Source organism: Thermobia domestica, chromosome 8 (genome assembly GCF_964235325.1).
Source record: "Thermobia domestica chromosome 8, izTheDome1.hap1.1, whole genome shotgun sequence".
Taxonomy (NCBI): Eukaryota; Metazoa; Arthropoda; class Insecta; order Zygentoma; family Lepismatidae; genus Thermobia; species Thermobia domestica.
This window is the reverse complement of record NC_137461.1, coordinates 113,827,463-113,853,464: the sequence shown is the minus strand read 5'-3', so window position 1 is coordinate 113,853,464 and position 26,002 is coordinate 113,827,463. Positions and strand designations below refer to the sequence as shown.

General features: G+C 34.8%; 1 protein-coding gene across 5 annotated transcripts in view; it reads left to right on the top strand.

The window, feature by feature from the left end:
* LOC145693155 (Fanconi anemia group J protein homolog) overlaps window positions 1-26,002 on the top strand; it is a 532,733-nt gene that overhangs the window by 490,231 nt on the left and 16,500 nt on the right. For all 5 annotated transcript variants that reach the window (XR_014132714.1, XM_081768898.1, XM_081768900.1 and 2 more), the window contains 3 exons: window positions 3,087-3,208; window positions 7,039-7,168; window positions 21,282-21,373. Coding sequence is in view for 4 of the 5 variants with exons in the window: in XM_081768898.1 (XP_081625024.1) it covers window positions 3,087-3,208; window positions 7,039-7,168; window positions 21,282-21,373 (344 nt within the window). In the remaining variant the exon portion in view is untranslated. The remainder of the gene's footprint in view (window positions 1-3,086; window positions 3,209-7,038; window positions 7,169-21,281; window positions 21,374-26,002) is intronic.

The following is a 26,002-nucleotide window of genomic DNA, read 5'->3' as shown; positions in this document are numbered from 1 at the left end:
GAACAGGAAATGCACACACTTTGTTGTCTTTAAGTTACCAAAATGATTTGTGATTTTTGATGATGATAACGAGTATTAAAAAGATAATTCTAGCATGTAACCACTTTTTTTTTTTTTTTTCTTCTTTAATCAGAGAAGTTTCGTAAATCAATATTAAATGTTACTTGGATATCCAGCTGCGAGGAAGGATGCACTTTCGTCTAAGACAAAACATTTTTCAAAAAGCATTTTACAAATAACTTGATAATATCTCTAAAGAAGATTGTGTTTTCACTCGATTACGAGTATAACTTCTAATTTTTTAAATAATTTTATTACAGACCTTCTTGTGAAGCAAGCTTTACGAGTAACCCTGTTTGCTCTGTTCTTCTGTTGCTAAGTAGGACACAATAGGTCACTTCAGTTGTAAAAACTTGCATGCTTGGTCCCAGCTGATTGTAGTTCTGTAGGGATCTATGATTTTGCTGAAGAGTTTTCCTTTTCTTTTTTTTATCTATTCCTTCACTATCATTTATTGTTGTTCTGCTAATGAGAAACAGATTTTAAGATTAGGGATTTTAGGTTATTTACCGGGGAATTTTCTTTGACATTTTTTTTTTTTTTTTTTTTTTTTTTTTTTTTTTTTTATGAATATCCATTTATACTAGTTCAATAACTGTATGTTAATCAAAAAAATAGTTTCTTTTTTGTTTCCTACTTCTGTTGTTTGCTTCAGTTCACCAAAAGCTTTGAACACTCATAAATATGTCTTCTGTCGAATGTAAATGTGGGGAAGAGCGGTTTCTTATTGAGGGAACTTTGTAAGATAAGTAATCGAATATACTTAATAATCTAAATAGATATTTTTCAAAAAAAGAATGTTCTCTTCTATTTTCACGTTGACTAAAGAAAACCCATGAGCGTTGAAAGCCTTCAGGAATTAAAGCACAGAAGAAAAAGACTTTATGTAATTTAAAAATTTCTCTGTGCACAAATTACGTTACGTGAATGAAAGCACAAGGAAAACGAGCTCTTTCGAACCATGAATGCTTCCTTGTCAAAGTGCAGAGAAGAGAAAAAACTAGAGAAAATTCCAAAGCGTCCGTTCGTGTGTTACCTTTGTATCATTTTCAGGTGTTTCTCACTGAACAACAAATAGCGAAGGGAATGTCCGCCTAGAATTTAAGAAAAGAAAACACTGGAAAAAGGGACCAAGGACTTGAGGAAATAACGTTAGAAACCTGCATAGTTTTAACAATTGATGAACTTGAGAAGGGAAAAGAAATACCTGACAACGCTGTCTACTATCTAAACTCCTGTCACCCTACTTGCTTTACTTTAACCTCTGACTGCTTCCTCTTCTTTCCACCCGCTACATGCATTTGAACCTTCGCTTCTATTCTACAGCTCATTCTTGTTTTCATAAATAATAATTTCAACAAGTGTACTTAAAGCCTAAATTATCTTTACCAAGACTGCTTTTGAGTGACCTAATGAATATGAAAACTTTCAGATATAGGTCCCATGGTTATGTCTTGTAGGCTGAAGTTGCTGATGAGAATTAATGAAATGATGGAATGACAAAGTGAACGAAATTGAAGAACTCCGAGAAAACGCACGGATGCTGTGTTTGTCCACGGATGCGCGATCTGAGATGGAACCAGAGACCCCACACACCAGAGGTGAACGCTCTACCACTGAATCACTGCATCCCCTCAAGTGACAGAATACTAAATAATAATAATATTAATCGATAAAGAAAACAGGGTTGATGTCTTTGTTATATTTATTTAAAAAAGCATTGAACCTCTTTACAGTTAAAGTATTCATACCTCCCCTTCATTACACATACCTAAAACATAAGTAGCGTTGAAGAGTTGAATATTTTAGAAAAAATAATAATAATAATAATAAAATTAGTAAAGGTCTGTCAATTGATTCTGATAAGTCTTTATAAATAAGTCTAATATAAATGTACTTAGAATTGAATGCGAGAACTTAGGCGAGGTACTTGCCCCCTTCTGCGATGCCCATGAATACGAATATACTATTTAAGGAAAATGATATTTATGAAACCAAACTCGTTCCGCAAAGTAAGGACCTAGATACTGAGCAACCTTTCGAAATCCCATTTTTACGTCTCATGATTACGCACCGAGGCTAAGAGGACTGTGATGATGATAATGAATGAAGCTGTGGAATGAAGAAAGTGAGAAGAAACGGAAGAACTACGAGAAAACCTACGCACATCGTGTTAGTCCACTACACAGCTCACTAGACACGAGTTGCAGTCAAATTAGGAACCCCCACGCACAATAGGTGAAAACTGTATCACTGATGCAATTTTTTAAAAGAATTGCAGTTTCCATAGAGTTACTTTTATAGAATATTCAGTAGCTCATTCTCTAATTGGTCTAGACACAAAACAAGAAGTAGAATAGATAGAAGATTCATAGAAGGTGTGTACTATGCCTGTTTAAGAAGCCGTTGGTGGGGAGGAAGAGATGGGACGTGGAAACAAGAAAAGAGAAAAGAGTCATTTGTTTTTAAACGAAAAAATGAGATTTGCCTCCATAATTCCGACCACTTCTCTTCTGCTCTTCGTAAAGTTTGTTCGGAAATCTGATAGGCATATCATATTAAACCAAAATTCCCTCTCAAAATTTGCATCTATCAGTTTGAAAATAAAAGGATTTTTTTTTTTTTTTTTTTTTTCAACAGGAAGAAGTCTCGCCCGTAGACAAATATATTTGTTGTAACTGAAATCCACAAAAGCAGTAAGAGGCATGTATTAATAAATAGACCAATAACAGCGACATTCGAAGAGAAATATGAATAATATCTTTAATAATACATTAATGCATTTAGATCAAAGTAACAATATGGTGTTAATTGTAGGACTTTACCTGGAAGTAATATTCTTGTGTTAGATGCTAGCTTAAAGGGTAACCCAGCTTTCCCATACTAAAGGTTCAAACACTATCCACTTTCCAAGTTACTCGTGTTCAAATATGTGCATGTTCTAAACAACCATGTAAGCATCTATCATTTTTATTTGCTTATGCCTGCCAGTTGATTTATGAAAATCGTTTTATGACTTATTGTAGGTAGGAATTCCATTCCCAAATGTGAAAGATTTGCAAGTAAATCTCAAACGGGAGTATAATTCAGCTAACGTGTCAAGAGGATTGCTGCCAGGATCTCAGTGGTATCAAATTCAAGCTTACAGGTGAGTGAAATCGTCTTTATTATTACCATTTATTTGTTCAAATTTAGCATTCTTTTCAGCGCCGAGGCTATAGAAGATATAAACTTAAGTTTAAGATGGAACTCAAAACATTATAATACGTTCAATGCTTGGTGATTCCATCTTAACAAGTAGGTCCGTGTCTCATATTGTCTCATTGTTGCTATAGAGACAAAACTAGGTGCATGGAATCTTGATAAACAATAAATGCGAATGGTGTCAACAGGTTCCCGAATCAGATGTCAGATGGTATACAGGGTAGGTGGGAATTAACTCCCTATTGAAAATTGTTTGGAACTCCTTAAACCAGTAATAAATTCTAACGAAATTTAAAAAAAAAAATCTTAATGGTAGAGTTTATTAAATGATATCTCATTAATGTCATTGGTATCAGTAGCGAAGCGTGATCCAATGATAACCTTGCGTGAATGGACTTAGCTGGAATCCCGATACAAGGTATGGGAACTCTGCCTCGGTAGATGCGAAAACCATAAGGAATTACGTTTTGAAGCTAATGAGCAGAGATTCTGTAGTAGATATTGGAAGACGCGGCGTCCTTTGGGAAACGTACAAGTGGTTTGGTTTGAAAAATGTTCACGCGAAGTCCTTGGAAATCACAGACAGGCATCTCGCGAAAGTGGTTTAACCTGACACATAATCCGAACTGTTCTGAGGGGAAAAGAATTTTCGTCCGTGGAACATACATTACTGCCAGGGACTATCGACAGAAAACTGTAATCATTGGTTTGAGTATGGGAGATAATACTTGCTTGGTATGAAGATTGGCCTGATCTCAGCAATATCCTGTCAACAGATGAAGTCGTGTTTGGGTTTGCTTATTGCACAAAACCAACTCTTGATGAAATGAAGGATGAATTAGCCAAGTCTTGTAAACGCAACAATGAAGTGCCTGTAGTCTGTTGCCACTATCTCACCTCTGGTGCTTGGGGTTCTGGGTTCGATCCCAGTCCCGGCCAAGTAAACTTTGTGGTGGACAAACCGTGTGCGTGGGTTTTCTCGGGGTCCTCCCGTTTCCTTCCATTCTTCATTCCACCATTTTATTCATTACTCATCATCACCGTCTCCTTTAGCCTAACCGGCATAACCGTGAGACGTAAAACTCAAAGATTTCATTTCATTTCTGTTGCCACTATCTCCACCCGTTGTAACGGACCGTATAAATCCATTACAGTTGAAGAAACATATGTAATTTCAAAGGCATGAACATCGCAATAAAGATAGTGAAAGAGTGCTTTATATGGTTATTGTATAGAAGTGCATATTTACAGCTTCCTGATTAGCTAAAGGTATTCCTTCCTGCTTCGGGGTTTACTCTCATTGACTGTTTCTGCAATTGTGCTTAATTAATTTATCCACAAATACTGAGCGTGTACCTGTTCAATTTCGTGACGAAATCGTAAAGCTAGCACCCAACACCATACGCTAATGAAGCAAAGGCGTACTTCAGGACGACAGCTCGAAACCATCATAAGCGTGAAAGAGCACATGCAGCTTAATTTTTAATAGAGAGTTGATTCCCTCCCATTCTGCTCTGTATATTTTATGTATATTCCATGTATTGTATTTCCTACCAAGCAAAAACATGCATTTAGTAGTAGAATATTTAAAGTTTGGGATATGTTACAATATTTTTCGGATATGTTACAGTATTTCTTAGTTACAGAAGTAAATATTCACCACTTGGATACTACTTTTTAAGTTCTAAAACGGTAGATACATTCTCAAAAATGTGTTTTTAGTTTCATATTTAATTTGAAAAAAGAAGTAGAATGAACTGTATTTGGAGTGACTTTTAAACTCATCTCTTGAATACTTTCTCTATATTATAAGACATTTAGTATAAAGGTAACCAAGAAAGTTCTGTCGCTTTTCATCCAACACTTTCGAACATCAATATGTCGCCTAAGACGTACCTGGGAGATCGAAAATAGTTCTCATTAGCATCGACGACCTTCTATCAACATTCTAGAAAGCCATGGATTCCATCGCGGTAGAACTTGGTGGACCGTGAAACGAAGAAGGTATGAAGTGCATTTTGCACCTCTACCAGGGATTTGAACTGGCGTCTTCCAAGGTGATTGTCCAAGAAATGGAACAGGTGATAATCTGACGGTGCAATGTCCGGGGAATATGGCAGATGCAATAGTGTTTCCCATCCAAGGCGTAGAATGATGTCCCGGGTCATCCTAGCTACGTGGGGCTTAGCGTTGTTCTGTAAGAGGAGGACTCCTTTGCGATTCAGAAGTGCTGGCTCCAGAGTTCTGAGTTTTTCTTGAACACGGCTCAACTGCTGACAGTACACAGTTGCATCGATGCTGTGACCAGCTGGTAGCAGCTCACGATACACGATGCCGCTAGCAGTCCACCAAACACTCAGGTGGACCTTCTTCTGGTGCAGTGCTGGTTTTGGATATTTTGGAACCGGTTCATGGGATGCTAACCAATGATGACGGCGCTGTGCAACTTCGTACAGGACCCACTTCTTATCACATGTCAACATCCTGTCCAGAAGTGGCTCCTTCCTCAGACGAAACAGCAAAGAAACATAGGTATCTGCTCTCATTGTCTTCTGGCCCGGAGTCAAATCATGTAAGACCCATCAAACCCAACTTGTAGTGCTTCCCAAGTTGGTGGAGGTGCTGCCGAATGGTTTCTCCACTAACACTGAATTGTAGTCCCAGTTCCTCATATGTCTGGCCACTGTTCGTCTCAATTACTGCCGGAAGATCTTCATTTTGTTCATGTGTTGGTCTTCCAGTACGTGTTGCGTCTTCGAGTGTTTCGTCACCGTCCCTAAACTTATTAAACCACCGCTGCATTGTCTGCGTAGTCACGACACCCTCACCAAAGACCTGGCATATCTTCCGCCCCGCTGCAGTGGCGTATGACCCCAGTTTGAACTCGTACAGCATACACGTTCTTATGACGCTCTGTAGAAGTCCCATGTTCATTCTGCCCTTACGAAGTTCACGGTGTAACTAAACTGGCACAACCAGGTAGTATGTTGGATATGCCCACACCAACAATTGATCTTTGCCTTATCTCCATTCACATTCAACTCACAATGTGAGGGCCAATGGAACTCAGACCTCCACAAAAAGTGGCAGAACTTTCTTGGTTACCTTTCTACTACGATATATCGAGAAAAACCGCTTTAGCAAATATTTTCCTGAGTCCCATATCTTTTTGCATTGTACTCCATGTTTTATAAAAGTAAATAGTCAGTAGTTGTTCCAAAATTAAGAATTCCTTCACTAGAAAATTTCATCGGACTATACATGTTTATAATAATACAGTATAACGTTCAAAATGGCTGACAATAATACACGACTGGAAATCTCTCCTCCCTACATTCCGTCGACGAACCATTCGACCTTATACATATTTAGTGTGTAAGTATATTTACATATATTATTTCATACTGCTTCTTGTCAAAACTGGTAGTTTGAGAATTTGGCAATTTATATTGTCGATTTTGACCACGCATTTTTGCAGTTTTGTTTTGTTATCAACCATACGAATATATTTTAATATAAACATACATATATAATCTTTATTGATTTAAGATTGATAATTCTATATTTACTAAACTCGAACCTCAAACCCTTCCTTAATTACATCGCGACAGTGTAACTACGTCTAACAAATATATCAAAATACTGTAACTAAATTTTTCTTATGAAATAAAGTAAACTTAATTATGTAACTTTGACTGTTAAGATCATACACGATCGTATTATTGTAATACCCAGTATAGTTTTTAATTTTTTTTTTTTTTATTTCTTCTCCAGAGCGCTTAACCAAGCACTTGGTCGATGTATTCGTCATAAAAACGATTGGGGTGCCATACTGCTTGTAGACGGTCGTTTTTGCCACAGGCCACAGTATACGGAGTCACTGTCTAAATGGGTTCGAAATTCTGTAAGTATTAGAATATGTATTATTTTCGGTAATCTAATCATAATTGATAAGAAAGTTAGTCTTGTTTTGATGTCTAATCAGTTGCGAAGATGTTTTAAATTACAAAATCTTTCAAATAACCAAGTAGCAAGTATACGGCATATGTACTAATGAACAGTATTGGTGCATATGGTCCCGGGTTCGATTCCATGTGGGAGGGCATTGAAATTTGAACTATTACTTCAATAAACGAAGTAAATTATCTTTCAAATTTTAAATTCTCCCTCCAATACAATTTGTATGATAAAGCAAAAAGTTTCAATATTAAGCCTGTTTTTACTTTTTTTTTTTAAATACAAAACAATAAGAAATATGTAGTTGATGAAATAAAACGGAAAATAAATGATTTGGTAGCATAAAACGATAAGTTCTGTTGTTTCTTTAGTTCAGCAAAAGAGTTAAAAGAAGTACAAATTTACACTTATTTTTGTAGAGCTTCATTTATTCCACTAAATGAATCGAATGTGTCCATATTCCTACAGTCCAATTCCTCGACAGTTCATTGGCTTGCAAATCATGAAAAATCCGTGACTTGGATAATCGAAGTTCTAATACCGAGGTACTATGATGTTCTTGTATAAAGCTGTCACTTTTTTCAAGTACAAACTATGAAATAAGTGGTTCTCAGTTTTCGAATAGACTAAATATTGTGGAACTGGTTTCACTTAAATGAGTCGGCACAGTCTGTAAGAAATGTATCAGCTTGCATATACGATAGCTATATAATAACTAACAGCGTTATCCAAACATGAATAGGTTCGTATCTAAATTGAATTATATACAGTTAATTTTGCCTTCGTAGCTGTTTTCTTTTTCCCGATAAATCTTTGGTTTATCATTTTATACAGCCTTTTTGTTTTTGGCGTTTTATCTTTAATTTAAGCTTAAGTTTTCCTGGGTCATTCCATGTCAAATCACCTAATTTTAAAACATGACCGTGCTTCAATGTCTCAGATTCTCTTCAAATTTTTTTCATACATATATACCAATGAAATTATGCTAAATTAATTTTTTACGATTTTTTGGATGAGAAATGGGCCGGGGAGAATTTTTTGAAAAATGTGAATTTGGCACCAATTTCACTTTCCGGCACTCACCATTATGGAACTAAAATTACCATAAATTCCTTATTTTTGAAGTTATTGGGCTCATCCAGGTGTCAAATGAAAGCTTAATTTTTGCTCTTTCAGCAGATTCTAAGAAATCTTGCAAACGGTTCCACTGTCAAACATTAATGGACATACAAAGCAAATTTTAGGTTTTTTTACAAATTGTGCCATTGCTCAAAAGTTACAACTATGAAACTTTTGAAACTTTTTTTGTACATTCATCTTAATACGTTCATGGTATGGTTAAAAATAAAGAGGGTGTTTTTTGTATTTTTGTAATTATAATTTTTTAAGTAAGGAAATATACAGTTTTAAGTTTTGTTACAAATTATGTCATTGCTCGTAAGTTACAACTATGAAAGTTTAAAACTATTTTAATAGAGTCATCTTAGCACATACTTTTTTAATGAACGGAAATATACAGTTTTAAGTTTTGTTACAAATTGTGCCATTGCTCATAAGTTACAACTGTGACACTTTTAAAGCTTCTTTCTGTAGGATCATTTTATCACATACATGATGTGATTAAAAACTAAAAAGGGTGCTTTTAGTATTTTTGCAATTATTATTATTATTGTTGTTTGTGTTTTAAATGTACAGAAATATACAATTTTACCGTTGTTAACAGATTATACCTTTCCTCTGAAGTAGTGATGGCCAATTCCGGAATTTTACTTTCCGGATTCCGGAAAGTAAAATCGGAAAAGTTTCGGAATTCGGAAAAATTCTTATTTCGAAAAAAAAAATTAGTAATTCGGAAAGATTCCGGAAAGTGAAATTTCCGCTTCCGGACATTTTTGGCCATCCCTACTCTGAAGTGACTACTGTCACACTTTAAAACTGTTTTTTAAATAATCATCTTAGTAAATATTAGGTATGCTTAAAAATAAAACTGGTATAATGTGTAGTTTTGGTGTTACCATAATATTATATTTTTCTACTTTAACTATGACTTTCAACTTTTTTTTTAATTGTACCATCGCTTACAACTATCAAACTTTTGTAACTTTTTATAGGGTTAGTTTGCATTTACTAGGTATGATTAAATAACTAAAAGGGATACCTTTTTTGTAATAATTTTGCGGTTTTAAGAATGGAAAATATAGGCCTAGCACTGTAAGAGGTTGAGTGTTTATAACAAACCCTATCAACAGAAATAAGAAATAATAGACTAATATACATAGATGACAACAATAAACATACATACCAGTAATACTTCTCAGAATTACATAGATTTATGTACAAAGTGTTGTGTCCTAAATATCTCAGCTCATTCTTTTCATTGACGATATGATGTCTTCTTTTAATTTTGCTTTCAGTTGCGTAAGTCAGGGCTGATTGGCTTGTAAGAGATGGAACAGGAACTTCCCAGATGATATTTTCGAAAGGTACCCAACAAAAGTCTTCATTTTCTGGCCAGTAGAATATAGAAGGCCCAGAGCGATTCATGAATTACACTCTGACGTACAAAAATAATAATTACAAAAATACCGAAAGCACCATTTTTAATTTTAACAGTATCATTTATGTGCTAAGATAATTCTATACAAAGAGTTTCAAAAGTTTCATAGTTGTAATTCACGAGCAATGACACAATTGGTAACAAAACTTAAAACTGTATATTTCCGTATAAGTAAAATAATAATAATAATAATAATAATAATAATAATAATAATTATTATTATTATTATTATTATTATTATTATTATTATTATTATTATTATTATTATTATTATCAGTGTCGTATTTAGGGGGGTGGCTTCCGGGCTTAAGCCCCCCCGAAATCTTACTTAGTATAGTAAAGTAAATGAAATATCTTGCAGAATTTTCACATTTCCAGGCAAAGCCCCCCCGAAAGTTAGCAAAGCCCCTCCCGAAACAAAATCGTAAATACGCCACTGATTATTATTATTATTATTATTACAAAATTACCAAAAGCATCCTTGTTATTTTTTAACCATATCATGTACGTGCTAAGATGATTTTATTAAACAAGTTTCAAAAGTTTCATAGTTGTAACTTTTGAGCAATGGCACAATTTGTAGAAAACCCTAAAATTTGCTTTGTATGCCCATTAATGTTTGACAGTGGAACCGTTTGCAAGATTTCTTAGAATCTGCTGAAAGAGCAAAAATTAAGCTTTCATTTGACACCTGAATGAGCCCAATAACTTCAAAAATAAGGAATTTATGGTAATTTTAGTTCCATAATGGTGAGTGCCGGAAAGTGAAATTGGTGCCAAGTTCACATTTTTCAAAAAGTTCTCCCCGGCTCATTTCTCATCCAAAAAATTGTAAAAAATTAATATAGCATAATTTCATTGGTATATATGTATGAAAAATTTCTGAAGAGAATCTGAGACATTAAAGCACAGTGCTCTAGGTGACTTGACGTGGAATGACTCTCCTGTAATTGTTTCACCTGTTCCAAGATTTAATTGTCTAACTTAATTTTTACTTTGTCTTTCGTACTCTTTTGTCATATACATACATACTACCATATTCTTTTATAGCTCCTTACTTAAGCTGTGTTATAAACGTGTCTGTGTGCTATCTATTAATATAATAGCGGATATACAATAACAGTTAATTTGACCACTTTCTTATTCCAAATTCCTTGATGAAACTGCTTTGGTTTATCACTCTTACGAGCAGATAAGAGGATAGTGTGCCTATTTGTTTTACTGCAGCTTCGATTTCAAGTTTTATAACGTGCAATTGCCAGTTGTTACGACTCGATTAATACCAACTTTGCATGGCTTTCTTAAGATTCGTATATACACTTCTTTTCTCTAAAATTTCCCATAATTATCATAAGCCTTCTGCAGATTCAAAAAACATAAATGTAATGTCTTATTATGTTCAGTGGCTTTATTGATAATTTGTTTAAGAGTAAAGGTATGCTCTTGTACAGTTTCCATTTTTCTTTGGTCTAAAACCTGCTTGATTTTCTTCCTGTTACGTATCTACAGTTTTCACAAGCCTAGTTTCTAAAATTCTGAAATATATATCTTTCGTGGAACACGTAGTGATGATGTGCCGCTCGATTTTCACATTCTCAATTGTCTCATTTTTCTCTAAAATTAGTGTTATTACTTACATTTTATATTACTTACATTTTCCATTCTTTTGGGATGGAGTCCATATTTTATTCAAGAGCTTCATTAAGGATTCTCCTTCAGCATTGCTTATGAATCTATCATTTCGGATGTTATTACACTATGTCGTAGTTTTATTTTCTTCAATGCCTTTATTAATTCTTTCATTTCTATTTAATCTGTGTCATTATATCTTGTTCCATTTCTAGATATTTATTTATTTTCTTCTTTCTTTTGCACTACTTTTCTGTTGAGATTCTTCGTTAAGGGAATCTTCGAAGTATTACTTCCATTCTTTCATGATTTCAGTTGGTTTCATTGTCAATATTCCATCTTTTTCCTTTTGTAAATTTTAATGGGATGGCTTGCCTCCCCTGGTAGTCTCAAAGACTTTATAAAATAATTTCTGATTTTGTTTGCTATTTTCTTCATACTTTCTCCATTTTTTCCAGAATTTATTTCTGACCTTTAAAACTTTCTCTTATTTATGACCCTTCGTTGTCTAGACTTTTCAATTGATTCCAGTTCATTTGTTGTTAAATATTTCTTTCCTAATATCAGTTCTTGTGTTTACCATCGTGTTTTTTTTTTTTTTTTTCATATTGGCAATTTTCGATATTTCGCACATTCTTGTGCGTTTTTAGTAATATACAGTGTGTTTGAAAAAGAACTCCCTAGTTTTAATGTGTCCTAGAATCTATACAAAGTGACATACGCTATTCTAGTTTGTGGTGTTTGATTCATCAACTCTCCAAGTTTTGGCTCCCCTGCAGTTGGCAGGTCTGCTTGACCTTGAGACCGCACCAGTGCTGTTTTTTTCCTCTGTTCAGTGCAGGCAGGCGTGCAGTGCAGAGCAACTCAGCAACAATGTGTACTCCGCAACAGAAAGCGCAGTGTGTTATTTGGCTTGTGAAAACTGAGTCAGTTATAACAGTGCAACGTAATTTTAGGCGTCAGTATGGTGGTGAACCACCTACAGCAAAAACTATCCGTCATTGGTTAGTCTTTCAAGGAAACCAGTAGTGTTTTAAAAGCAAAATCACCAGGTAGACCGAGAACTTCTGAAGATGTTGAACAGATCCGTGTTTCTTGTGTTCGGAGCCCGAAGAAGTCATTGGCCAGACGTAGTCTACAATTAGGAGTGCCTAAAGGTACTGAGTATGATGTTGTGCGTAAAATACTTAAGTTGCGCGCCTACAAATTGCAACTGTTACATGAAATTAAACCTACTGATAAAATCGAAAGGTATGAGTTTGCTGCTGACTTCCTACACAGAATTGATGATGGACGATATTGAGGCGGAAAAGGGGCTTGTGTTTTTCCAACTAGATGGCGCCCCACCTCATTACAGTAAACATGTGCGTGCGGCTCTTGACACTCGCTTTCCAGGAAGGTAGATAGGCAGGGCTGGCCCAATACCTTGGCCACCACGAAGCCCAGACTTAACCCCACTGGACTTTTTCTTTTGGGTCCACATAAAAAATCTTGTGTACAGTGAAAAGATCAGAGACATCCATCATTTATAGGAAAGAATCGTCGCGGCGGTTGGGACAGTTACACCTGAAATGTTGGTGAATACGTGGCGAGAACAGGGCCGTGCTGGGACACTAATGAGGACGGTGGACAAGTCTACTAAAAGGGCGCCAGTACAAACGGGAATATATACTTTGAATATATATATATATATATATATATATATATATATATATACTTTGAAAGAAAGTATAGATGCCTTTCTATATCAAAATCACCATCAAATTTGTTTTAGTATTAACGTAAATATCTAATTTGTGGAAACCTTGAATCGAAATTCTCTTTACTAGAGAAAAACTTTTTAGTTCCTGTAGTAACATTTCTGTCAAATAAAAAGAAGCTAAATGTATTAACAACTTCATATAGCTCTATGGCCTATGGACACTGGAGGTCAGTGCCGCATTTACAAAATTCTCCATTGATTTCCGTCCTTAGCCTACTGGACCCAGTTCCTACTTTATATTTCAATCTCTGCGAGAACCATTTTAATATTGTCCTCCCATCTGCGCCTCGGTCTTAGTAATTTTCGTTTTCCTATTTGGATTTCCAGTTCGAACTTTGAAAGCGTTTCTAATTTCTTCCATTCTGGCTACATAACCTGCCCATTTGAGCCTCCTAGACTTGATGACCCTAACAATGTTTTTATAAACGGTATAAAATTATAGTTCACCGTTATGGTGTTTCCGCCATTCCCCATTCCCGTTCTTCTTGGAGTTCGAATATTGGTTTAAGAATCTTGTTTTCAAATACTATCAGTCTGCGATTTTAACTCAGAGACAGTGACAATGTTTCGCAACCATACAGCACAACAGGCATGATTATCGTTTTATATTTCCTCAACAAATTCCTCAACAGAATTAGCGACAACAAAAGATTTTTAGCTGAATAATAACACGAAATCCCTGCTTTCAGTTGACATCAATTTTTTTGTGATTATGGTTTTGGTCTGTTAATAATAATTCTAGATATTTGAAAGTATCCACTTTGTCGAAAGAAAATATTATTTGGTATTTTAACGCATCCATAAAATGCAGTATTAGATCCCGACAAACTTCAATTTATTAAGTCTTCTCTGCCTTTACTTTTAAGCCCATATCTCTGCAAGCGTTAAGTAAGATTTCTGCATTCCTTTCTATTGTTCTATAATCCCCTATTAAATTTACATCATAAGCATACGTCATAACCTGGTAAATACAATTCAGCTCTAGGACCTGATTCCTGTCTTTGATTTTCCTTATAGTGTTCTCCAGAACAAAGTTAAATAATATTGGCGGCAACACATCTCCTTCTTTCAGGCCATTCTCAACATGAAACCTCGTGAACAAAAATTTCTCTTCTAGAACCTTACTTTGGGATTCATTTAAACATATCTTAATTAATCTACCTTTTTCGGTATTGCAAATTCTGTAAGCATGTTGTACAATGTTTCCCTCCTACCCTAGTCTAAAGTCAATAATTGATGTGCCAGAATACTGTATTCCCATTTGTTTTCAAGTATTAGTTGAATAGTAAATATCTGGTCGATAGTTGATCGATTTTAACTACGTCCGCTCTGATAATCTCCAATAATTTCATCTGCGTATGGAGTCAATCTTGCTAATAGAATGTTTAAGAAAATTTATTGCATATTGACAGAAGAGAAATGCCTCAACAATAATCAGTCTTGTTGCTTTTCTTTTCAACTGGAACAATAATTGATTCTTTTCACTCTTGTGGTAATTCCTCCTTGTTCCAGATAAGGAGAATGAGTTTGTGTATCTTGCTCCACAATCCCCCCCCCCCCCAGCTAAAATTAAGTCAACCAGAATTTCGTCTACACCCGGAGATATGTGTTTCTTTAATTTTTAATAGCGATTTCTATTTCTGTCTGGTTAGGTTCTGGAATATACGGATATGCTGTATGTATTTCACTTTCTCCACGCACATTAATTTTTGGCTATGTGTTAAGAAAATCGTCAAAGAAATCTTTCCATCTATTTAAGATGCTATCCTGATCAGTGAGAATTGTTTCTTTAGCTTTTTTTAATATATGAGTACGAGCTCGTATAAGCACGAAATTGATAGCCTTTCTTAAGTCCGCTGATGCATTTATATATTTCCGGAATCTTCAAGTTAATTAATTTTAGCTTTCAAAAATCGCGTTTCTTTTTTCTAAAAGTTTTGGAATTTTTCCGCCAGATGACAGTGAAATTTTATGTAGTTATTTCGTTCGGATTTTGAAGCCAACTCTGTTTCTTCTGTTTTCTCTTCTCTGCTACTTTAGTGCATTCCTGGTTAAACCATGCTTTGTTCCTACGTATTTCTGCGTGTCCCAATATTTCTTTTGCTGAAATCTTAATGTTTTCTCTAATTTCAACCCAGTATCCTGAACACTAGTGCGCTCCGAACCTTGTAAAACCGAGAATCTATTCGAAACTTGGTATTCCTCTCTTACCTGACTCTCCTCTAATTTCTTTAAATTAAACCGCTTCGTTTTCAGATATTGAATGTTTCCTTTATTCAACGATAGTCTCTCTCTTATTATCATAATCAACTCCTCTGAACGACCGAACATCAATTCTGATAGACTTTTTTCTTCTATCTACTAAAACGTGATTGATTTGATTATGTGTTTTTCCGTCTGGTGAGGTCCAAGTATATTTATGAACGTCGCGATGTGGGAATTTTGTAAGCATCACAATAAGGTTTCTGGATGTTGCAATGTTCACGAGTCTAACGCCATAGTCACAACCTTCCTTATGCAGACATTTATTCCCTATAATCGGTTTGAAAATACCCTCTCGTCCTACACTCGCATTGAAACCGCCTAACAGAATTTTCATATGGTATTGCAGATGATCAAACACCCATTCTATTCTTTCGAAAAAACTTTATTTTATTGTCATCCTTATTTTCGGTTGGGGCATGTACATTTAAAACAATCATATTACACCACCGACCCTTAAGAGAAGTAAAAGAAAATCTATCATTAACAAATTCAACCCATGTAATTGCTAATATTACGTATTCGTTTGGGAAAAAAAGCCCTGATCCTAGTTGGTAATTTTTAATTCGTTTCCCGTAAAAGAACGTAAAATTTCCCAACTTGACTCCTCCATTTCCTTCTCATCTAACTTCCTGATATCCCACAAGGTCCATTTTCTATTTCTAAACTCATTCGTTACACATTTTAACGCGCCTGCCCGATAGAGACTTATTATCTTCCATGTTCCAATTCTCACGTCGATTTTACTTTGCTGAGTTCGTGCCAAGTAATCAGTTCTGATCCGAGGATTCTGCGAATATATCTGAACAGGCCTTTTTTTTTTTTTTTTTTTTTTTACAGGATGAGTTGTTAGCCCCACACCAAATCCCCAAGCTGGAGGATCACCCCTTGTCTTTCCGCGACTGCTTATTCAGTATATTCTCAGCTAACGTCTATATCCCCGAGGACTTCTTCTCGACCCACAACCTGAGGACGCGCCGTGCCGTGGTGACAGGAAGACCACATTTTACGGAAATTAATATGGCTATATTTTAGAAATACAATAGGTACTGATTATCCTAACACTGATTTAAAACACACAGGAACAATCAATATCCTCGTATATATGAATGCATATTAAGACTGAAAGCTTTGATGACGTAAAAATCGTAAATTAGAGACTAGTGTCAGTGTAGTATTTCATGAATGCTCGTACGTTTGACTATCCGAACTGTTCTTGATGTATCTTCATGTATCTACTATTCATTTTATAGCTACACAACTTTATAATATTTTTGTAAGTGAATATACTCTTTACCTGTTCTCTCCCCATAGTATGAATTGTAAAGGGCGCCTTGTATTCTTCACAGCTTCTTTATTAGCAATCACTATTTGAATTTATTATATAAAGCTGGTACACAGGATAACTAAAACCACTTATCTATAATGTGATGTTTCGTAGGGCACCTTACGTAAAAGGCGTACTGCACCTTTCACGGGTTCTTTAAAAATAGTAACTGTATGTATTTATTGTACAGGACTGTGGTATACAGAAGAGTAAATAAAATCGTTGATCTTTGATGTGGACTCGCAAGGGCGCCTAATGAAAAGGACGCACTGCACCTTTCACGGGTTCTTTACCAATAAAACTGTAAGAATTTATTACTAAAAACTTGTACCTTTACTTATACTGTGATGTTTCGGAGGGCACACCGGGACATGTCCCAGTGGGCCAGCACGGGCCTGGGCGAGAAGTGGAATATCGTCTCGACATGTGCAGGACCACAAATGGATCCCACGTTTAAGTCTACCAACATTAAACAAAACTTGAAGGAATACTCTTTCATGATATGTACTCATTGATGAAAGTTTTCATTCATTTCCCAATAAAATTTATACTTAAAACTAGGGAGTTCTTTCTCAAACACCCTGTATTTTTGAATTCCTTGCATAACCCGTCTACACATAGTATGACATTAGATCTTCTTCTATTTTCTTTAATCATTTGGTTGATTCTTCTCTCAGTTTTGGTTTCATTTAATTTATTTGCTCTATTTTTCGGGGGGGGGGGGTCTGTTGTTTTCTTATCCTTGTCTGTCTAGTCACATTTTTCTAAACTACTAACTGACGATCACTCCCTATTTCTGAATCTCTTTTAACTCTGTAATATCTCTTGTTAAAGAGATAAGTGGAACTCACTTGTATCCCTAGTTAAGTCACTTACATGAAGATAAATCACCTTATAAAGACATTGTTGATTTTTAGTGCAAGAGTTCTAAAATTCAAAATACTTCTTGATAAACCGATTGTATATGTAGCTGTTTTTTCCGTCGAATTTTTAATGGAACAGCTGCGGATTAACGATTCTTCTCTATACACTAACAATGTGTGTCTCTCTTGTAGTACTGGGGCGCGCTGGCTCAGTGGTAGAGGGTCTGGTGCATGAGGTCATTGGTTCGATCCCAGCTCGTGCCAAGTGAACTTGGTGGTGCACAAACACCGTGTGTGGGGGTTTTCTCGGAGTTCTCCCGTTTCCTCCTAATTTCTTCATTCCACCATTTCATTCATTTCTCATCATCACCGTCCCCTTTAGCCTAGCCGGCGTAAAAGTGAGACGTAAAACTCAAAGATTTCATTTCATTTCTTTTAGTACTGCTTCCTATTTTTATTATGTAACTTATTTATTCAACTTTAAACATCTAAGTAAAAATTAAATTATTATTAATGATTTAAGGAATTACTGAGTATGTAACCTTCAACTGAAAGTACAGAAACTGTTTGTTAAGTGATTCGATCTTCGTGTGAGTGATTTAACCTGGTGAACAAAGCCACAGAATAAGCGGTTTAAACTGTACAGGAAAATAATTGCAGACGTGATCAAATAAGTAGGCATTCCATTTATTTCTTTCACAATTAGATTTCTCTCATTTCGGAACTAGATTAAAATTTGTAAATTACTATTTTTGGATCAAAAGATCCAATATATTTCAATCAAAAATTTTCTTCTACGCCTTATATTCTTATTCCGTAGAAAATACGAAAATCCATTTAGGAGCCGTTCAAAAATTTTGTGACACCTGAACCAAGATGCAATATATTTCAGTCAAAAATGTCCTATACGCCTTATATCTGGAGAAGTACATCCAATCCGTAGCCAATCCCAAACTATTCAGTATGATGTGCTTATTCCGTAGAAAATACGAAAACTCGATTTAAGGGCCGTTCAAAAATTTAGTGAGCTCTGATCTAAAAACTAATTATTGGCCAAGATCGCAATCTTTTGTTCCATTTTTTGGATTATTAGTAACATTCTTGTTAAATAAATATTGTAATATCTGTTGTCCTTGTCATTGCGACTTTCCTCTACAGATTTTGTTCCTTGATTAGGTCCTCCGGTTTTGTATTTGCCACTACCATGTTATTTACTAAGCAGAATTCAAGATTCTTGTGCAGTTATCTTACAAAGTTTCTTACTTATTACGTGCTTTAATTCCTCGTTCTTATTCCCCATTTTTCCATTTAAATCCCCAAGAATGAATACTTCATGTTTTGGTAATGTATAATTCTTTGTTACAAGTCAAAAAGTTAATCAATTTCTCTTGTGTCATCCTCGTTTGATCCATACGCTACTATTAGTTTTAATTCAGTATTTTTCTGTAATATATATATATGTATATATATTGTTGTTGTTGTTTCTAGCCTGTCAAGTTATTTTTCATTTCTTTGTGCATCATAAATGCTATTCTGCTTGCGTTCTCTCTTATTTCGGGACACCACTATATATTTGTGTAAATTCTTAGAAATAAAATAGAGGAATTTAGTGAAATATAGTTTGAAAAGAAGCACATAGATCCGGACAGTTACAATACGTCTTACACAGATTATTAGTTAACCTTATTGATCTAACGTTTCCATTGCAATTTACGGGAATATTTAGACCTACTTTTTAAATTTACTTCAGCATTAATTGTCTCTCCTGTGACCCCTCCCCAACCACACACTACACATACAATTCCTTACTTCCTTTAAGTAATTTCGTTTATTCTGTTGTCACATCAGGTACAATCTGGGCCGGATTAGGAGGGAGCTTAGGGACCTCTACTCTGATTAAAATCTGAACAGGCTATCTAAAAAGAATCATGAAGGCACAGTCATCATCATAAAATAAAATATGACCAAAAATATGAAACATATTCCCTTAACTTTCCGGCTGTATTTTCACAGAAATATATGAAGTGAAGTCAGCAGGGCCACATATTTTTTCTAGCCCCTCGCCTCCAGGTGGGTTAATCCAGCTCCGGGTACAATTTTATATAGATAATGTTGCATGTGAATATTAAACATAATAAGTGGACATGTTCTTTTTCTCTCTCTCTCTCTTTTTAAAGAGCGAAACTCAAGTTTGAAAAAAAAAAACACAGTAGAAAATTCTAATTTGATTAGTAAGCAGAATTGAAAACATGTTCGTCTTTTACCATTTTCATACGGGACTCATATGTCCATATACGAGAGTGCTTCAAAAAGTAATGCCTCCAAAGTGATACCTTTATTTGTGTTTGACAGATAGCACCGGTATAGTAGGCATCAGTGAAAAACTTGCAATAAACAAATAATTTTATTTTTCAACATAGTCCCCATTACGGGCAGCACACTTGCGCTAACGCGAAGCATGGTTTTTCATGTCGTCAGCGAAGAATTATGGTGGCTGCTGGCGATTGCCGAACTGCTGCTTCCATCTTCGTGTCATAATCGTAGCTTTCGCCCTTAAAGTGATTTTTAAGTTTGGGGAAGAGCCAAAAGTCACAGGGCGCAAGATCCCAACTATGGGCAGGATGAGGCAGAATGTCAACAACACTTTGCCAGCAGATGGGACAAGTTTTTTGTGAGAGGAGGTGTGGCGTTACTTCATCGTCTGATACTTCGTTTATCCACGACTCGTCACCGGCGATAAATGTTCCTGGGTGCACAAACTCCCGCAATCAGAAATTCAATGACAGTCCGCTGTATCACCACTGGATACCATAAATTGCTCCATTACTCTGGAACGAAAAGAGATAGTAAGGTGAAACAAGTGTCATTTTATAGCTTAAACATCCGTGCATTAATGATAAATAGTTCAAAATGTTCGCAGTACTATTGGCCAAGTAGTGTTCTTACAGGCATTACTTTCTGAATCACCCTTGTATATAAACATTTTATACCTAAGTAAAGTTTTATCGTTTCTCATGCCAAAATATTGATTTCTTAAATCACGTTTCCTTCCATTAGGTTAGGATTAGAGGTCTGCACGGGCCGGAATTTTTGGCCCGTGAATTTATAATGTGAAGCCCGACCCGAGTCCGAAATATGTTTTAGCATTTAGGGCCGAGCCCGGCCCGAACTCGCGTGATAATCAAATGAGCCCAAAATAAGCCCGAATTACAGAAACTTAATAATTAACGCAAAATTGTATTTTTATTGACAGCAATTAGAGGTTTAATTTTGGAGTTGTGCTTTAAAAGTTCTCCAGAAAGAACGGTGCAATATATATTGTTGTACAGTATATTTACAAAGTTAGGCCCGAAAAGGCCCGAGAAATATAGTTGTATATTTAAAAATTTATGGCCCAGGCCCGAAGTTATATATGCTTTGTAGACCCGAGTGTAGACCTCTAGTTAGGATTCCTATAATACATTAGGAAAGTGCAAAATTTTGAACATGGTTGTACAAGTGTTCTTATTTTTATTGTGTTCGTTAATACAGTATTGTTTATGTGATAAATTTTAAAAATAGCAAAATATGTATATCTTTGTCAGGTAATTAATATATAAAGGTTCAGCTATGGCATGAAGTGGAGAAATGAGTGAAATATTTCTTTCTTTCTGTTATTAGGTGAATCACTATAGAAGCTGGGATTGTATGATTGGTAGCTTACAGTGCTTCATGAAGGAACGATTGTCTATTGCAGAAGTTTCGCTTAAAAGGTTAGAAGTTTTAGTAGTATATATAGTATATTTACATATATATTGTTACGTGTCGCTGGAATAAATATGCTTACTTATATATAAAAATAGTTATCAGAAAATGTGAAAATATTATCGCACAGCATTAAAGAAGTACCCTGCTTAAGTATAATATCTTTCGTCAGTGTACCTTTTCAGTGTTGTATTCCTCTTGTACTAAGAAATAGATGTTCTTACTATTTCCTGTTTTAACAGAAGTAATTTGTTTTACATTCCCGCTTTGGGATTTCTTTTTCACCTATATACATATCCTGCATATGTTTGCGTTATTATTATTATTATTATTTTTATTTATTTATTTATTTTTGTATTTATTGGATTGATGCATTGAAAATACATGTTAACGCATATATAATGTTAATAAATAAGCTCTTCATCTACAATAGTCAGGAGGTTCTTTCTGTATTCAAACAATGCTTCCGGCATTATGTCAATATTTGAACACTTCACAGATGGAATTGTGATGCTGATGTCAAGAATTTATACACTGCGTAGTACATATCTCTGTTGTACTCAAACTGCCTACCCAACAGGAAATGGCTTTATTTGTGTCGAAAGGTTTTATACCCAAGGTAACGTAGCGTGAAGCGGATTCTTTGCAACAAATGAAAACAGTTGTTACGATGCAAGACAAGGACGTGGTATTCCGTTTGCCCATGCTGCTGCTTTTTATTATTATTATTATTATTATTATTATTTCGCACTTTGACGTACTAACAGTCCATATCCATTATTTTACTTTCTGTAAAGAAGACATGACCAAGGATTCCCTTTACGGACCATTACACAAGCAAAGCATCTCCTGAGAATGGTGGATGCCTTTGTCTAGTATGTAATTGATACCTCCCGACATGTCAGGTATCATGTTGCGGTAAAATTTGGATCACCATAGAAATTAGGACTGTAGGTAGAAGTGTATTTTCTGGTGAAATTTTTGATTTGGTCGTATTTAGTGTAAGAAAAAAAAATAGGTGTATCTTGGTTAGGTTAGATTAGATTGTGAATTGTAGTATATTAATTTTGTGTCATTTTTGTATGTTTTCCTGTGTTTTATGATTTTCTCGTGAAAAAAAATCGTATTTCCGTATTTTTAATGTCTTCAGAACATTTTCCTATCGAATTTTTGCAGTTAGATGTCATCTATAAGAATTTTATAATTTTCTTCGTAAATTTTAGTAATTTCTAAATTCTATATTTTCGGCCATCTTTAACATTAGTTTTCAAACATTCCTTTAGATCGAACATTGCTTTCTTCTTCATGCATCATCTGACGTAAAAGAAGAGTTATCAGGTGTCAAAAGTTAATTGGTCGGTACTTTTCATCTTAAATCATGATTTGCTCATCTTATTGCTGTCGAGATTTATCAGCCAATCCCCGTAATCTTTTTTGTGAGCAAGATGTCTTGTGAAGCAGCATCCATAGTAGATGACATAGTTTTATCGTTATGAATCTTTTTCGGCAAAATATGAAAGTTTTTGGATTATTTAAGTGGAAAGACTAGTTTAGAAAAGGAGCCAAAGTGGTGAACGTTGAAATTAGTTATAAAAAAAAAAGCATAAAAAGCCGAGTGACGGAACGAAAAAGGGACAAAATTGGAATAGTGTGCCTCAATACTATGTACAACATGGAGTATTAAAATTCTGTTTGGTGCTGTCGCTGGATCCCAACAGCGCAATTTTTGAGAGCCGAGAATATTTGCGGACCAGCAAATTGGCAAAATAAGTAATCACATCAGAAATATGGTGGAAGTCGATACCTTGACTTTATGTACGCTTGCTGAAACTCTGTGAGGCCCTGTCGTCCTATTGTCCAGGTTCGATGTCAAGCGGGAAGAATTGAAGCCAGACCTTTCTTTTGGTGTGATTAGTCTCGAAATCCCCCTCTATAATCTGGAGATAGTACTGTAAGTATGTTGAATGTTTTGAAGATGCACAAGTCAGGTTAGTGATCAAAAGTGATTTCCTTCCATATTACAATTTGGGTGACAGTTTACGAGTAAGTAGTGAAAATGTTAGCGATGGCATCAATTTGCAATATGTATGAGTAATTTCTTTGTTCCCTATAGAGCTGCTTTTCCAGGCATGCGCATGTAAACAAACAGCTCCTCTTTCCAAAACTACGTATCATGTACGAATTTAGTAGTATCTTTCGTCTCAATATGCGATGTAGAGGGTAAATAAATCCATATAGAAAATTCCTATACCACACTTTAGGTTTGCATAACTTTAAAAAAAAAAAAAAAAAAAAAAAAAAAAATACGTACCAAATTAACCATGTAGTACCGTAATCATACATACTGTACATTAAAATGAAAATTCGGTAGTAACGTGTTCTGAACGTATAGTTCATTTTCTTTCATTTTTATTGTTTTTATACATTATCGAAAGAAATGGAAAGATATATAGTTGTGTGTACATTTGCACGAGTTCACTGATGGTACGGGGCTCGCATCCCATCTCTGATATTCATTCTTTTTGTTGTTGTTGTTGTTATTATTATTATTATTATTATTATTATTATTATTATTATTATTATTATTATTATCAAAGTTTTGCTGTTTACCTTAAAAAGAATTTTAAAAGCTAAATTAGAGAAAGTAATAGAAGCTAGGACAGAGTAAATATGCCCGTTCACTTTTTTCGAGACGTCCTCACCAGCTAATATGTGTTGATATATAATGCGATTTTTTTGTTTTGTTTATGTATGTACTTCTGTGTAGGTTAAGTTAGTGTTAGAATATGATGTTGATGTGTGCTGACATGTAGTGGATGTTTGTGGAGCAGTTGAATATTCCTGCTTGATGACTAATAAATTCGTAATGAGAAAATATAATTTGTTTAAAAGATATGTGCAGCACACTAAATTTAAAGAGCAGGATGTCTAATTCCCAGCATTGCAAATATATGCTGAAAGCTTGTTGTTAATGCATAATAATTCGTAATGAAAATAAGTATAGGTGACAATGTAGTGGCAAAGTTGATTTGTAAAATTTTAAGTAAACATTTGTGGTGATGATTGCTTTGATTTTTATGGTTAAAAAAAAATGTCAGATTTAATACATTTAATGTAATGCCAAGAGAGGTGAACATGCAGTATAATAACCAAAGAAATTAACATAATTGAACACATTATTTTTTTATTTTTTTATATTTTCTTAAAATACCAATTAAATTAATAACAATCAAAATCCCTTTTTTTAAAAAAAAATTCAAACAAATACAGAGAAAACCAAGTAATTTTGGGAAATCTAGAGACGTTTGAACAGAAGTGGTACAAGGGTAGATTCAGTAAACAAGGATTTGTAATGATTACAAAGAAAAGGTCGACAGAAAGTGAAATGGTACAGATAACGTTTGATAGGAACCCAAAAGTAGACATAACAACCTTTCCAAATTCTTTTTTCGGTCGTTGCGCAGAATTATTCAAAATTTACCTTTTGAGTTCAGCGTTCCCACATGATAGTGGAGTGTGCGAATGTTTTGTGGGTTGCCAGACGCACTTCTGTGGGAGCCCAAACAGACTTCTGACTGGTTAAACTTGCAATGCATTTGGACACACCTCAATCCAGGGAAAGTGAACGTGATACAATACACAAGTCAGATGCATAATTACATTTTTTATTTATTTATTTGGGTAGTTATATAATTAATGTAATGTAATCGTAGTTGATCAATCTTACTACTTCTTTTCCCATCACTGGTAACTGGTATATAAAATCCTTTCGTGATTATTCCTCAGCAGATTGTGACTTTTTTTTTTTTCTACACTGCTTCTAGGCAACTAATCAAATTAAAATTGTGTACTTTGTTTTCAAGTCTTAAAAACTCTAACGCAAACGAGTGTTAATGTGTTCCACCGCAACATATTAGCATATTGCAAGATGTTAAAAACTGTGAACTGTGAACATATTACCTCAGTGCAAATTCGTACAGAAAAACGACTCAGATTTCTGATATGTATGTATATACTAGCAGCGTTCACCCCGCTTCGCTGCGGTCACCCCGGAACGCAATAAACTTTGTTACTTAGATAATTTTTACTTTTTCGCTTTCAAGTGATATGATAAAAACCATAGAAGATTGCAGTAAATCTTAACATTATATCGCCTGTCATTTATGTTAACCCGCCCCGCTTCGCTGCGGTCATCCCGGTGCTGGCATATTGTAAAAGTGTCTGTAAAAATAAGCAAATCAATTAAAAAATTTTAAACAGAAGATTCAAGCTATTTTCCGCTGTATATCGCCTGTCATTTATGTTAACCCGCCGAGTGACACGGTCATGCGGGTTGCATATAAATACGTTTATTTTTACCTATGATGAACTAATAACAAAGGATTTGTACGTTATGGACACCTGAATGGTCAATTATCTCAAGACACTGGTAATTAAAAATTAAAGTGATATGATAAAAACCATCTAGGGTCCAAATCCTAATAACCCCCCAAAAATGAAAGAAATTGGTTCAGCCGTATTAGCGTGATGAGCGGACAAAATTTTGTACGTTCTCTTTTATATATATAGATTATAATGAAATGAAGACCACTATTGAGTTTGTCCAGCAAAACAACACATGATTTATATTATAAATT